This window comes from Phoca vitulina, unplaced genomic scaffold (genome assembly GCF_004348235.1).
Source record: "Phoca vitulina isolate PV1807 unplaced genomic scaffold, GSC_HSeal_1.0 scaffold11, whole genome shotgun sequence".
NCBI classification, from domain to species: domain Eukaryota; kingdom Metazoa; phylum Chordata; class Mammalia; order Carnivora; family Phocidae; genus Phoca; species Phoca vitulina.
The window spans coordinates 14,095,462-14,112,423 of NW_022589714.1; the positions used below are offsets into that span (position 1 = coordinate 14,095,462).

At 35.6% G+C, this 16,962-nt stretch overlaps 1 protein-coding gene across 8 annotated transcripts in view; it reads right to left on the reverse strand.

Annotated features, from left to right (window-relative positions):
* Positions 1-16,962, reverse strand: part of SENP6 (SUMO specific peptidase 6) — a 115,875-nt gene that overhangs the window by 22,435 nt on the left and 76,478 nt on the right. For all 8 annotated transcript variants that reach the window (XM_032409434.1, XM_032409430.1, XM_032409427.1 and 5 more), the window contains 6 exons: positions 15,898-16,068; positions 9,781-9,814; positions 9,187-9,381; positions 7,942-8,168; positions 6,298-6,407; positions 6,027-6,143 (listed from right to left, as the gene is read on the reverse strand). In XM_032409434.1, the coding sequence (XP_032265325.1) occupies positions 6,027-6,143; positions 6,298-6,407; positions 7,942-8,168; positions 9,187-9,381; positions 9,781-9,814; positions 15,898-16,068 (854 nt within the window). The remainder of the gene's footprint in view (positions 1-6,026; positions 6,144-6,297; positions 6,408-7,941; positions 8,169-9,186; positions 9,382-9,780; positions 9,815-15,897; positions 16,069-16,962) is intronic.

Consider the following 16,962-nt stretch of genomic DNA (forward strand, 5'->3'; position numbering starts at 1 on the left):
CCCAGGACCCCGAGATCATGACCTGAGCTGAAATCAAGAGTCAGATGCTGGGGCGCCTGGGTGGCTCAGTTGTTAAGCGTCTGCCTTCGGCTCAGGTCATGATTCCAGGTCCTGGGATCGAGCCCCCCATCGGGCTCCCTGCTCAGCGGGAAGCCTGCTTCTCCCTCTCCCACTCCCCCTGCTTGTATTCCCTCTCTCGCTGTGTCTCTCTCTGTCAAATAAATAAATAAAATCTTTAAAAAAAAAAAAAAAAGAGTCAGATGCTTAACCAATTAAGCCATCCAGGTACCCCATAAACAGATTTTTTAAAAACCATGCATTTTGTTAGGTTTCCTTTTTTATTTGGAATACTGATTTGCATCAGAAAACGTAGAGCTTTTAGATAATGTAACTTTAATGTAGTTTTAAAGTGCTACTATAAAATGTTAAGGGGCCTCCTGAAAATGTAAAGAATTTCAGGAGTATACACAGATAAAGAATTTCAAGAGTATACACAAATACTATAAAATCTCTATCTCAGTGTAAAAAGTAAAGATTTAAGTATGAAATACAATAAGCTACAATGTAAACAAAACACAGGCATTCAACTTATTTTTCAGATCCAACTATATGCTTTCAAAACCAAAAACTATTAAAAAAAAATAAATTAAAAGTAAAGGGATGAAAAATACATACCATGCAAACAAAAACCAACAGAAAGCTGGAGTAACTATATTCATTTTGAACAAAGTAGGCTTAAGAACAAGGACATTATCAAGGATATAGAGGGACATTACAAATGACAAAGGGTTGATTCTCCAAGAAACATAAACTTGTATGTACCTAACAACAAATATCTAAAATACATAAGGCAAAATGAATTTGAAAGGAAAAACAGACAAATCCATTATTATACTTGGAGATCCAAGTGTATATATACATACACACACATACTTGGTATATATATAACCTTCTCAATAACTGGTAAAACAAGTAGGCATAAAATCAGTAAGGACAAAGATGACCCAAAGAGCACTACCAAACAACTTGACCAAACTGACGTTCACAGAACAACACTTCATCCAACAACAGTGGTACTGTTCTGCACACTCAAGACTTTTTGCTTGGTTTCTTAAGGTAGTATACATTAGAATTAAGAGATAATATTTTTTAAAAATTATGATAAAAATGAATAACAGCAAATTTACAATCTTAACCATTTTTTAAAAAGATTTTATTTTTAAATTAATCTCTACACCCAAAGTGGGGCTCGAACCCACAACCCTGAGGCCAAGACACATGCTCCACTGACTGGGACAGCCAAGCACTCCCAATCTTAAACATCTTTTGAAAAAATATTTTTAAATAATCTCTACACCCAATGTGGGGCTCGAACTCACAACCCCAAGATCAAGAGTTGCATGCTCCACCACCTGAGCCAGTGAGGGGCCCCCCCAATCTTAACCATTTTTAAAAGTGTACCGTTCAGTAGTGTTAAGTATACTCACATGGTTGTGAAACAGATCTCCAGAACTTCATCTTGCAAAACAGAAACTCTATACTCATTAAACAATTCCTTTTTCCCCCACCCTTCAGCTTTTGATAACCACCATTTATTTTCTTTTTCTATGAATATGACTATTTCAGACACCTAATATAAGTGGAATCATACACTACTTGTTTTTGTGACTGGCTTATTTCACTTTGCGTAATGTCTTCCAGATTCATCCATCTTGTAGCATGTGACAGATTTCCTTTCTTTTTAAAACTGAGTAATATTCCTCTGTATCTATATACCACATTTTGTTTATCCACTCATCCATCAATGGACATGTGAGTTGCTTCCACCTCTTGGCTACTACGAGCACAGATGTGCAAGTATCTCTTTGAGACCATACTTTTCAATTCTTTTGGATATATACCCAGAAGTAGAATTGCTGGATCGTAGGGTAGTTCTATTTTTAATTTTTGAGGAGCCACTATACTGTTTCCCTTAGTGGCTGTACCATTTTATATTCCCACCAGCAGTGCACAAGGAATCCAATTTACCCACATTCTCAGCAACACTTATATTCTTTTCTTACTTTTTTTTGATAGTAGCCATCCAAATGGTGATAACTTTTTGTGGGTTTGACTTGTATTTCCCTGATGAATAATACTGAAAATTCTTTCATACACTTGTTGGCCATTTGTAGGAGATAACATCTTTTGTCTTAGCTATGAAGAATTTTGAACTCTTTTTTTTTTTTTTTTTTTAACTTATTCTTGAATGTGTTTGTTAGGTCTCAGAGAAGTCTAACATCTGCAAAGTTAAGCATTTAAAATCTAGGGCAGTTTCTCTTGCTAGCAAATCTATAATACATTTTATAATTTACTGAAACATATTCCACTACTATCAAATCTTCAAAAGGAAAATGCCTTTGAAAATAGGATATAGTTAACATAAACAGAATATAAAGTCACCCCTGACGTGAAGTATATCCTGTTGGTTGAAGATGTTGACCTTGTCGATTTTGTTTAGTTTTTCTAAAAATTGTTGAGAGAGGGGAACTGTAGTCTCCAGCTGTATTTGTGGATTTGTCTGTTTCTCTTTTTAGATCAGTTCATTTTTGTTTCACATATTTTGTAACTCTGTTGTATGGTACATACCCATTTAGGATTGCTAAGTCTTCTTGGTGGATTCACTTATTGTATGGTGTCCCTTTCTAGCCCAGGTAATTGTTTTTTATTTTTCTGATAATAATATAGTTAACTCTTGCTTTAATATTTGTTTAGTATCTTTTATTGTCCTTTTATTTTCAACTTACATATATTATTATCTTTGAAGACAGGACATAGTTGGGCTATGGTATTTAATTAGTCCACTACTCTGCCGATCTTGGTCTTCTAATTGAGATATAAATAGTGCATTTAAATTGAATGTAATTAGGGTTGCCTCGGTGGCTCAGTCAGTTCAGCGTCTGACTCCTGATTTAGGCTCAGGGCATTATCTCAGGGTCGGGAGATGGAGCTCTACCTTAGGCTCCGTGCTCAGTGGGGAGTCCATTTAAGATTCTCTTTTTCCCTCTCCCTCTCTCCTTGCCACTCCCCACCTCAAATACATAAATAAATCTTAAAAATAGATAGATAGATAGATAGATAGATAGATAGGTAGATAGATAGATAGATAGATAGATAGATATAGATAGATAGATAGATAAGGGCGCCTGGGTGGCTCAGATGGTTAAGTGTCTGCCTTTGGCTCAGGTCATGATCCCAGGGTCCTGGGACAGCCCCGCATCGGGCTCCCTGCTCAGTGGGGAGCCTGCTTCTCCCCCTCCCTCTGCTTCTGCCCCTGCTCATGTTCTCTCTCTCTCTGTGTCTCGAATGAATAAATAAAAAAACTAAAGTAAATAAAATAAATAAATAAATAAATAAATAGGATGTAGTTGGTGATATGTTCTATCTTCTAGGTCACTGACTCTTTCCTCTGTCCTCTCCATTTTGCTGTTGAGCCTATAAAAGCTTTTATTTGTTATTATAGTTTCAGTTCTAAAATTTCCGTTTCTTTCTTGTTTATATCTATTTTTTCATAAGTTTCACATATGTTCACAATTTTTCCCTGAAGAATTTTTATAATGGATGCTTTAAAATCTGTCATAATTCTAATTCTAATAATTCTAATTCTAACAATTCTAATAATTCTAATATCTGTGCCATCTTGGTGTTGACTATTTACATTATATTTTCTCGTTCCATTTGAGATCTCTCTGCTTGTTAGTGAGAGAAGTAATTTTCGATTGAAATATGGGCATTTTGAGTATTATGTTACAGGATTCTAGATCTTATTTAATTCTTGTGCTTTAGAGGCCTCCCCGGTACCACCTTCTAGTAGGTGCAGTGGGCTCCACCTCATTACTGCCAGGTGGGGATGGAAGTTCAGGTTCTCTACTAGGCCACTATTATGAGAGATAGAGGGGCTCTGTGTTACAAGGAGGGATGGGAGTCTCCCCACTAGGCCTCCACTGATACACCTCTGCTGGACAGAGAGAGAACAGAGTACCTCATTATCCCCCAGGGACCAGGGTACAAGTCCAGGTCTACATCTGACCCCTATTAGCTCAGGGTCACTGTGACCTTAAAGTTATTCTGAGCCCTTATCTGCCTTAACCTCTGCTGTACTGACCCAACTAAACGTATCCTCTTTTAAAGCTTTCAACTCCCTTCAATTTCAGGACATAACCCACTATGGATTTCTCTTCTTACCTCTCAAATCCTTCAGAATTTATTCATAAGAATCACTTTCTTCCCTAACTCTCCAGATTCTGTCCTTATAGCTCTTTTTCTCATTCTGTATTTCTACCTAAGCAATTTTACCTATTCTCATAATTAAACTACCACTTGCAAAGTAAAGCCTCCTAACTTTTTATGTCTCCAGGCCAGAACTCAAATGACCTTCAGAGCCATATACTCAACTGTTTATTGGCCCTGTCCCTTTTGTTGTATCACAAACATCTAAAAGCAAACTCATCCCCACCCCCAAACAAACCCGTTCTGTTTTTGTTCATTGCTTCACAGTCAGTGACAAAATCATTTAGCAGGTCTCACTAGTCAGAAAGCTAGGAGTTATCTGCCAACCATTCCTCTCCTTCTTAATATCCATTCATTCAGTTGCTAAAGAACTGTACCTCTTAAAAAACATTTATTTCCTCTTCATTCCAATTAAAATGCCTTAATCAGGCTTTCTTTTTTTTTAAGTAGGCTCCATGCTCAGTGTGGAGTCCAACGTGGGGCTTGAACTCACAATCCTGAGATGAAGACCTGAGCTGAAATCAAGAGTTGGAAGCTTAACCAACTGAGCCACCCAAGTGCCCGTTAATCAGGCTTCTTTTATCACCTTAATTAAATTTCCTTAAATCATCTCTCATCTAGACACCCACAATGAACATGCTTGTCAAATGATCTTAAGGAAGCTCAATTATGGGACGCCTGGGTGGCTCAGTCGTTAAGCGTCTGCCTTTGGCTCAGGTCATGATCCCAGGGTCCTGAGATCAAGTCCCGCCATCGGGCTCCTTGCTCAGTGAGGAGTGAGAAGCCTGCTTCTCCCTCTCCCTCTGCTGCTCCCCCTGCTTGTGCTCTCTCTCTCTAATAAATAAATAAAAACCTTTATATTAAAAAAAAAGGAAGCTCAATTATTATACCACATCTCTGATCAAAACCTTTCACTCTTTTTAACAATGTACTCTTTTCCCAAACTGCCAGCTGCAACCATTAGTAGGCTATAAAATCAATCCAGCAGCTTTCAACAACCAGTTCTTCAAAAAAATATTGTTTTATGAAATACATTTGAATAAACTAGAAAATACTGGCAAGTGCTGGATACACTGATAGTTGTTTTGTTTCATATATACACTCACTTTATACCACAAACCAGTAAACACATACAAATTTATACATGTATAAACACACTGCACATACATGTATATGCATGTGTATACTGGGTCATGATGTAAGCTCTTCCAGGAAAGCTTCTTGGTCCCTTATATTTCCCAACCCCCAAAGAGAATGAAGCATTCTTTTGCTGCTGCGTCTATACCATGTTAATACTTCCGTCAATCTTTAATCCCGTATTCGTGTTTCCCTACAAGACCATAAACTTCTAACACAGTATGTGGCACATAGCTAGCACTTGATGAATATCAAGTAAAATCATACTTTTGTGCTTGCTCAACAGTTTATTACCTAAATTAGAGTAGTAACAATTTTTTAAAGGCTTAAAACAGTGTAATGTAACAATACAATAAGCTAGCATTTATGAACATGCTGCATGTGCCAAGTATTTTCCTAATGCTTGACGTGTATTATTTAATTCTCATAGCCTTTTAGACGTTATTATTCTTCTCACTTTTTAAATGAGAAAACACAGGTAGAGACATTAATTTCCCAAATGTCACACAATAAGTGGCAGTGATGGAATTCAAAACCCAAACAGTTCTGATTCTAGAAAACAAAGATATATGTTATAGAATGTTAAAGATATGTTAAAAGAAAGTAGAAAATTAACTTACTTCAAATAAAAGTCTATAATAACATCATTTAAAAATTCTCCTTCACTTAGACAGTGCAGATCCTCATTAGTAACAGAGATGCCTCCCTTAGCTGGAGGTGGTGGATATACTATCAATCTGTAACAAAATAAAACAAACAAATTAAAAAACAAAAAAAAAAACAAACCACAAGCAAATGAACAAATATATACGTGTGTGTATGTATGTAACTGAAATGTAATAAAACAGAAAACAAATTTAAGAGCATTGCAATGTAAATGAATATTCTCACTTTTCCACAGGGCCCATGAAGATGGTATGATTCTCTCCAGTTTCTTCATCATCATCAAAAAATTGAAATTCTTGCTTGTTTTTAAGTTGTATTTTAGATTCAAGGGACACCTGGTAAAGGATATTATCAGTTTACAAAATCAATTGGGAAATTTTTCAATAAAAAAGCAAGCACAAGGCAAGGATACCTTACAATTTAAAAAATTTTTAAATATGAAAAAGTATACATGATTTTTAACAATTAAAAATAAGGAACAGGCAAAACTAGGGCCCACATTCTCTGTATGTATAGTTTCTCGAACAGTGATACTTTTCCAGTTTTTGTAACAATGGTTTTCTGGTATCTTGTCTATGATCTCTATCATCCTTATTAAATTAAATTGTATTTGTAAACCCAAAGAACAGATATAATGGTTTTTGATTCTGGGAGTGGAGGCCCACCTAAGTTCAATGACTAGGCAATCCATGGGATATGGGAGCAGAGGCTCAGGGAACACAGTCCAACGAAATTCAGTTCCCCAGAATGAAGATGTCCTTAAAGAAAGAGCCTTGCATTGAAATTTTATTCTATCACAGCTGCCTTATGGCTTCAGTTGCTCTTTTCTTCCTCATTAATAATCTCTTGTAGCAAGTTCTGCAAAAGAAAGGGAATGGTTCCCCTTTCTTCTGTTCTTTTTGTCAACCCACTAACTGTGTGAATACCTCTTCTCTGTGAGACCTCTCTCGACTTCACCAAAATTGTGCCTTGAATAGCCCTATTTCCAAATTGTAGGCAGGTTGAAAGATTTTAAGTATTTCTAATAAATTAAGTCGGTTAAATTCAGTTGCAGGGTTAGGGGACAAATTTGTGTTATTTAACATTGTACTATGTGTTATAAGAATACACAGCTTTTGGTTCAGCTGGCTTCAGAGTTACCCACTATATGATTAGTTATTCCAGAACTGGATACATATGTTGATAGACACAATCAAATGGCATGTATTGTTTCCTAAGTTTTCAACCATGTATGCACATGTTACTTATAAATGTACATCAAGGACCAAAATTCCTTTATCTGTATTGAAGCCAATGGCATCATTGGGAACCACTAGCAAATTTAAGAGTAACAATCAATTTGGGGGCTCCTGGGTGGCTCAGTCAGTTAAGTGTCTGCCTTCGGCTCAGGTCATGACTCCAGGGTCCTGGGATTGAGTCCCACATTGGGCTCCCTGCTCGGTGGGGAGCCTCCTTCTCCCTCTCCCTCTGACTGCCACTACCCCTGCTTGTGTGCTTGCTCTCTCCATCAAAATAAATAAAATCTTTAAAAAAAAAAAAAAGTAACAATCAGTTTGAATGTAGCAGTATATGAACATGTATGTTCAGAGTGGGGGGGGAGAAAAAAGGATGAAAGAAAAAGAAAAGATGAAAAGAATACAGTGTGGAAAGGAACTAAAACTGCTTCTGAGACCTATATCAAGTACTATTTATGTCACAAGTCACCAACCCGCCATTAATGTTTTGCCACAAGATAGTTTACAAATCACATATAAAAGCAAATAATTCTGAAATGGATTTAAAAAAATCTAACTCCAAAATGAGCAGTATAATGAAACATATTTTGCTTTAAAGCTACCCATTATTTTAAAAACTAAAAAATATAATTACGTTTTTAATTTTGTTTTCTTTTTGCACACAACTTCCTTTGATGCTCTCTTCATATGTTCTTGTACAGGCAACAAGTCTGCTATTGGCTTCTTCAAAGGGGATTTTTGCAAAAAAATTGGACACATTATTCTTTATGCCAATGTCAGTAATGATACTTTCAAATACCATATTTGCCTGAGGATCAAGGCCATTTTGAAAAATTAAAATTATGTATTGTTCTTCCAAATCTGAAAAGAAATCAATATAACTTTAAGTATAAAAGAAAAAAAATAGGCAAATAGATATTAGAAAAGAGTAACAACTAGTTCTTTCCAAGGATATCACCAGAAATCTGGTGTAAATGTTCAAAATACTGTTCGGTATACAGTGGATATATAATAAATACTGGAATAAAGACCAGTGACAGTGTCACCTAACAATGTCACCTAAAAGTTATTAAGAAAAAGGAACCAGAATACATTACCCTAGCAGCAAGCTTAAGAACAAATCTATTCATGGATGTAACTAATCTATTTCATCTCATAGAATCTGTATATAATTTTAAATATATTTCAATTAACATTTTTGTCAAACACAAATAAGAAACTGCCAGGTGAACTATTAATATCTCTAGAGAATTTAACTGCAAAAACTGCTATTCACTAATGTGCTGATTCTTGCAGCTTTAATAGTAGCTATCATTTATTCATCATTAAGCTAAAGCAATTACTGCTGAAAAGTATTTACTTTACAATTAGTCATGCTATGTCATAAATGTTAGAGGTGAAGGGAAACAAATTGGAAAACTACATCTATTACTGTAGAGGATGAAGACTTATTCTATGAGCCAGCAAACTACCTATTCAGGCTGTTTCAAGGATTCCAGAATTATATGGTTGATTTATACTTAGCACTCCTACCAGTGCATTACAAAATTTTCATTTTACTCAGATTATAGTGTTAAAATAAGGAGTGCAAACCTTTTTTGAGTTTTAACCCATTTTGAAAACTTTCTAAATGGGTAAACCTGGGTTTCATCTTTAGAAATTCCACATTCTGTGGGCTTTTCTCCTCATCTATAACATGGGAATTATATTACATAATATATATATGTGTGTATACATATAAATACACATAATTATGTATCTTACAAGATCACTATAAGGATTATAGATAATACACATCTAAGGCATCTATTAAAGCACATTCACACTCTGCTATGCAATGCACTGTATGTATTATTATCATGTGTTCTACAAAACTTACTTTTTAATTTATTTGTTCCCTTAGAATCATTCCAAACTTTATCCTCCATATTCATTTGCAGTTGCATGCTCAGCTTTTGATAAACTGCTGGTATTGTCTGAAGAAACACGACTGGCAATTTTCGGACATTACACCATTCACATTTAGTTAGATCAGAGGTATTTAAAGTAATCCCTACAGGATCATTTTCTGGTTCTGGGGGAAAATAAATGGAATTAGAAAAGGAATCAATTCTTAAAATCATGAATGGAGGAAACGATGAGGAAATACAAGTTTAAAGTTAACCACATATTTGCTATGCTCTAAAAATATTAAGTGTAGTGGGAAATGAAAAATATAACTATCTTAAAGAAACTTCTACATTTTTTCCAAATGAAGGGGTTTCTAATGAAGTATACTTATAAAATTAAACATAGGTTTTATGATGTTACAGAATGAAATTACACTATTAAGATACATGCCCTTTGTTAAGAAGATATATGTAATAACTAATCATCTTCATGAACTCCATGAATATCATTTAATATTTTATTCCTGTAAAGTGTTTTATTGTAAAGAAAGCTTTAGTGAGTAAAAAGACATAAAAAAGCTTACCTTCTAGCTGTATCTTGATAAAATCTAAACAAAACTAAAAAATAAGATAAATTAGTACCAACCACGGTCTTATGAAGATTTTGCTACAAATACCCTAAATGACACATTATTTGAGACTTAGACTACAGAGGGCAGAAAAACGAAACCATCTACCATATACTTAAATATGAAATATCCCCCCACTCCAAATTATCTTTCAGAAAGGCAAGCTTCACCTTTTTATTCAAGCACTTAGAACATTTTTTTTTTTTTAAAGATTTTATTTATTTATTTGACAGAGAGAGACAGTGAGAGAGGGAACACAAGCACGGGGAGTGGGAGAGGGAGAGCAGGCTCCCCACTGAGCAGGGAGCCCGATGTGGGGCTCGATCCCAGGACCCTGAGATCATGACCTGAGCCTAAGGCAGATGCTTAACGACTGAGCCACCCAGGCACCCCACTTAGAACATTTCTTATATTATTGGTTTATTTCTTAGAACTTCAAAGAAATGTTGACCAAATATTACAATGAAATCCTAAATACTCCTTACCTAGATTCACCAACTGTTAAAATTTTGCCACACCTACTCCCCATCACTCTATGTACATACACATCTCCTTTTTTGCTAAACCAGCATAAAACAAGCAGACGGCATCATGATAATCCATCCCTAAATCCTTCAGGATACATCTCCCAAGAACAAAGATGTTCTCCTACACAACCAAAACAGCATTACCATATCTAAGAAGATCAAGATTAACTCCATCCAATATATACTTCTTACTCAAACTTTCCCAATTATTCAAAATTGTTCTTTATTGTGATTTATTTTAAGATTGTATTTATTTATTTGACAGAGCGAGAGAGAGCACAAGCCGGGGGAGCAGGAGAGGGAGAAGTAGGCTCCCTGCTGAGCAGGGTGCCCAACGTGGGGCTGGATCCCAGGACCCTGGGATCATGACCTATGCTGAAGGCAGATGCTTAACTGACTGAGCCACCCAGGTGCCCCTTTTATTGTGCTCCAATCCATGATTCTGTCAAGGTTACATCTGTCTTTTTTGTCTACCCCAGTCAGGACCAGAAATTTGCCCCCTTCTGTTCTTCATGACATGACCATTGAAGAATCCAGGCTAGGTTCTGCAAAATAGACAACATCTTGAACTTGTGTTGCCTCATTTTAAAATTCAGGCCACACATTTCCAGCAAATATAGCATACAGGTGATGTTTTATACCTCCTACTATATCATACTTGAAGGCACATGATGTCAGGCTGTCCCATTACTGATACAAAGCTTAATCACTTGGCAAAGGCAATGTGCCAGGTCTTTCCGCTGTTAAGATATATTTTTCCCTTAGTAATTAAATAGTAATCTGTGGAGAGATACTTGAAAGCTTGTGAATATCCTGTTCCCTAATAACCTTTCTGCTAATGGCTTTAGCATCCACTGAAGATCTTGTCTCAATCAGTTATTACTGGTAGTTATAAAAGGTGATTTTCTTTCTTTCTTTTTTTTTTTTAAAGATTTTATTTATTTATTTGACAGAGAGAGACACAGCAAGAGAGGGAACACAAGCAGGGGGAGTGCGAGAGGGAGAAGCAGGCTTCCCAAAGAGCAGGGAGCCCGATGTGGGGTCCGATTGCAGGACCCCGGGATCATAACCTGAGCCGAAGGTAGACGCTTAACGACTAAGCTACCCAGGTGCCCCTAAAAGGTGATTTTCTAACTAAATTCTTTTAACATAGAGAAGACATATTAAGCCCACTATATCCTGAATTAATACTCACTTTGTGTGTTACATTAAGAGAATGAAAAACGTAGACACAGGAATTTCAAAATGCATTTAAAAATAAATTGGAGGCCATTTGCAACGACGTGGATGGAGCTAGAGCATATTATGCTATGTGAAATAAGTCAGAAAAAGGTAAATACCATCTGACTCACTCATGTGGAATTTAAAAAGAAAACAGATGAACATATGGGAAGGGGGAAAAGAGAAAAGGAGAGAGAAACCATAAGAAACTTTCTTTTTTTTTTTTTTTTGAGAGGGAGAGAGAAAGAGAGGGGGAAGAGGGGCAGAAGGAAGAGAGAATTTTAAGAATCTTAAGCAGGCTCCACATCCAGCTTGGAGCCTGACACCAGGCTCGATCTCATGACCCTGAGATCATGACCTGAGATGAAATCCGGAGTCGGACACTTAACCAACTGAGCCAGCCAGGTGCCCCCAAACCACAAGAGACTTTTTTTTTTTTTTTAAGATTTTATTTATTTGAGAGAGAGAAAGAGCACGAGGGGAGGGAGGAGAGGAGGGAGAGAAAGAAACACACTCCCCGCTGAGCAGGGAGCCCGACAATGGGGCTTAATACCAGGACCCCAGGATCATGACCCAAGCTGAAGGCAGACGCTTAATCGACTGAGCCAACCAGGCACCCCACCACAACAGACTCTTAACAATAGAGAACAAACTGAGTATTGATGGAGGGAGGTGAGTGGGAGATGGGCTAGATGGGTGATGGGTATTAAAGAGGGCTTCTGATGAGCACTGGGTGTCGTATGTAAGGGATGAATCACTGAACTCCACCCTAGAAACTAGTATTACACTATATGGTCACTAAAATTTTAAAAATTAATTAATTGGACATTCTAGACTTTGGACATAATTCACCTGGCTCACTCAGTAGGGCACACAACTCTTGGATCTCAGGATTTTGAGTTCAAGACCCAGAATGGGTGTGGAACCTACTTAAAAATAAGTTGGACTGATATATAGAAAGATGAACAGATACATGAAAAGCAAGTTTAGTAAAATGCTAACGGCAGAATCTAGCTGGGAGTTTTAGAAGTGTTCACTGTAAAATTATTTCAACTCTTCTGTTTAAAAATTTTCACAATGTAGAAAAAGGAAGCAAAGAAATATAAAATAAATTTAGTAATTATTACAACTGCAAAGTCTAGCATGTCACAAAACATACCTTCTAAAAACTGTTTGAAGGTAATATGCTAAATTGTTAGATGACTCAAAAAGTAGCAATAAGGATGACATAAACACTAACATGGAAACATTTAAATAACACTGTCATATGAGATATAAAAATAGAAGCATGTCTAAGTATCTGTCATTTAAAAATTTGTGTGTAACTAAATTACAAGTAGACACTGGGCTATTTCACCATCATCTCCAAGAGTTTCTAAATTTAAGTTAGTTTTACATCTTCTCAATTTTCTCACTGGAAAAATGAGGAATTGCATTATATTTAGGTATATATGGTATTCCCAACAATGTAAGCCATTTTCCTGTAAAATAAAAGTATTTGCTTTTAAAGGCACTACTTTTAAATAAAATTGGCTGGCTCACTTGGTAGAGTATGTGATTCTTGATCTCAGGGTCATAAGCTCAGCCCATGATGGGTGTAGAGAGCTTACTTAAGAATAACCTAACCTAACCTAACCTAACATAAAATAAAAGGGGTGCCTGGGTGGCTTAGTCAGTTAAGTGCCTGCCTTTGACTCAGGTCATGATCCCAGAGTCCTGGAATTGAGCCCTGCATCGGGCTCCCTGTTCAGTGGGGACTCTGCTTCTCCCTCTCCCTCTGCCCCTTCTCCTCCCCCTGCTTATGCTCTTTCTCTCTCAAATAAATAAATCTTTAAAAAAAAAGACTAAAAATAAAATAAAAAGATTTAAAATTGGCACTTCCAGATAGTACCAATTCTTGCAATGAATGAATTTAAAATAATTAAATTACCCAATAATAAATGACATTTGATAAAGTACATAAAACAGTAAAACATTTAAAATTGGTTTGAGATTAATGATGACATGACAGATAAATTATTTCACTATAAAACATAAGGAAGTTATATTCAAGAAGAAAATGTCAAATCATCTTTTATTTAAAAAAAAAAAATTTTAGAGCAAGAGAGAGAAAGAGAGAGTTGGGAGGAGGAAGGGGGAAGAGAGAGAATTCCAAGCAGGTTCCATGCCCAGCTCGAAGCTTGACACAGGGCTCAATCCCGTGACCCTGAGATCATGACCTGAGCCAAAATCAAGAGTTGATGCTTAAGTGGCTGAGCTACCCAGGTGCCCCAAATCATCTTTATTTTTAATACATTATCTGAAGAAATTGCAGATTAATTATACTTCATCAAAGAACGTTCTCTTGAAAAATCCCATGGTACAAGGAAAGTTAATACCATAGATTACAAAATTCCACATTATAAACTCAACTACTTATTGGCTGAAATATTTCATTTAGCATTAAAAAAAAAAAAACCTGCATGAACACATTTTATATTACATGTACTGCCTTTATTTATTTAAATTTTTAAAAAATTTGTCTTTCATTTCTTAAAATAAATTCATGAAGTTAGTTTCTTTCACTAGATCATATATAACCTAACTTGGCAACTTGCATGTAAAAAATTTTTTTACTCCAATTTTAATGTATTTTTTTAAAGTAATCTCTAGGGGCGCCTGGGTGGCTCAGTTGGTTAAGCGACTGCCTTCGGCTCAGGTCATGATCCTGGAGTCCCGGGATCGAATCCCTCATCGGGCTCCCTGCTCAGCGGAGAGTCTGCTTCTCCCTCTGACCCTCCTCCCTCTCATGCTCTCTGTCTCTCATTCTCTCTCTCGCAAATAAATAAAATCTTTTAAAAAAATAAATAAATAAACTAATCTCTAACATGTGTGGAGACTATTTAAACCCCTAGATCAAGTGTCACATGTTCTACAAACTGAGCCAGCCAGGCGCGCCAATGTAGTTCTTGTTAGCTAGCCTTGAGACCAATTATGCCACTTTCAACTAAATGTCTAACTTACCAGCAAAACCTTAATTATCATATTGAAAAGTTCTGAATAACAGTGTTCATGTGGGGAAAAACCATAAAACCTACAGGGTACCCCTGAGAATTTTTGAGGTATTTTGACTTAGAATGACATTTTTATTAACTGACAGAAACCAGGAAAGATAATCTATACTATGAAGACCTGTAACAAAACACAAATTTCATAAATCCCTGACAACCTTGATGTATGTTACAATGTTACTGGGTACTGGACATTGTAGTCTGTATATTATTTGCTTTAAATCTCTGGAGTACTTTTTTTAATGGTGAGAAGCTGGAGTTAAAGATTAAAAAAAAATGCAGGTTTCCCATACAGCTTTGCTCTAGTAAGAAATCAGGTCCATAATTCATTTTCTCCTACATTAACTTATAGGTCTTTTTGTTCCTTTTGATCATACTGTATCATGAAACTATGACTCCTAGAAAATAAATAACTACTACTTACCATAATTTAAATAGTAATAATAAAACTACCTTTTAACTTTCCTGATGTAATACAATGTGTTTTCTTAAAGACTCTGCTTTATGTATAAGGAACAATACTAGGGGACCAGGTTTGAAAGAATAGATGAAAACAGACAGCTGGGGACACCAAGTTAAGTCATTATAGAATAAAAGGTACAAACTAAGTGCAGTGCTATAGGAAGATTAATCTACCAATAACGTGTACAATACATTAGAAAAAAGAAAAATGATGACTAAGAAGGCTGGTTAAGGAGATTATATTAAAATTTCAAATAGAAAATACGCATTTGAATTAGACTGGTGGCAGCAGAATTAACAAGTATGACAAGTATAATAAGGACTATAGAAAGTCCTTTAGGCTTTGTGGACAATGAACTAGTCCAAAAGCACAATGCCTCTTGGGTGGCAATTTATTCCAATCATCTAAGAGTCTTAATGCTGCAAAAGACATTTTTCTGCAGCCCCCAAAGCTTTTGGATCCTTCTTTCTCTCATTATCATTCTTTAAAATACTCTTTTCATGCACTGAGCTGGCACGAGAATAAAATAGTAAAATACTGGTTTTCTAACTTAGTGAGAATAAGTATCTTTCTATGATGAATATGTCACTACCTTAAACATTACAAGTTTTTACCCAGTGATTTTTATTGTAAGGAGCTGTTTATACTTGTCTATATTCTCTTAAAGCAATTTGAAATCTTGAAATAATTTTTAATATTCTATTAAGTTAAACATTTTAATTTAAAAATTTTTAAATATTATATATTAGCCTTCCCTATGGAATTTTGAATCTCATAATTGGTACAGTAAAAAGCTTACGAATGTACTTACAATTACGGGCTCTATTAATAGCCGGAAGAGTGTTCCTACTCGTATACTTCGACAGTTTAAAATGACACTGTCAAAGGAACTTTGGCAGCTTAAAGATACAGGATCAACTAAAGTTTCTTGAGACGTCACTTTACGACGTTTTAGAGGTGTGTTGACAATAGAATTACCAAACTGAAAAAGAAAAATAAATTTTCACTTAATTAAGCAACTAAAACAAGGCTGCAAACTAAGTACACATATGCAAAGAGGATGCAACATAAAAAAATGTAATTATCAAAACATAAAAGACTGATTTTACTTCAACAGAATATTTATTGATTTCATATAATAGAAATCCTTCCTATTTTGTCCAGCTATACCTTATCTAGTCATTACATGATATTCCATTAATAGCACAGAATTGAGAAATGGTAATTTGGGAATCAGACTGCCTAGGTTCAAATCATAGCTATACCACCTTTTAATTATCTGATTTTTAAAATAATAACTCCTTTGATTTCCTAAACTGTAAAATACTGAGTATTCAAATGAACTAATGTATACAAGCAGCTTAGCACAGTGCTTCATGCACAGTAAAATGTTAGACGAAAGTTAGCTAGTAATAGTGGTAGTGGTTATAATGCTTGGATTAAATCAGCAATTCTTTTTTTTTTTTTTTTTTAAGATTTTATTTGAGAGAGAGGTGAGAGCGAAAGAGACCATAAGCAGAAAAGGGGTGGGGGGCAGAGGGAGAAGCAGACTCCCCATTGAGCAGGAAGCCTGATGCGGCTTGATCCCAGCAGGATCATGATGCAAGCAGAAGGCAGATGCTTAGCTGACTGAGCCATCCAGGCATCCCTAAATCAGGAATTCTTTAGAAAACAGGTACTTAGGTGAATGGTTATTTACAAAAAGATTCTTCTTTATATATTTTAAAATGTTAAAGTACTTGATCTATTAAGATTTCAGCCACTTCCACATGCAAATTAATCATAATATATTATTTTGGGTATATAATTTAATTGTACTGAAGTTATGCTAAAAATTTTATTATTATCACAAGAATAAAACATGATCTTGACAGAA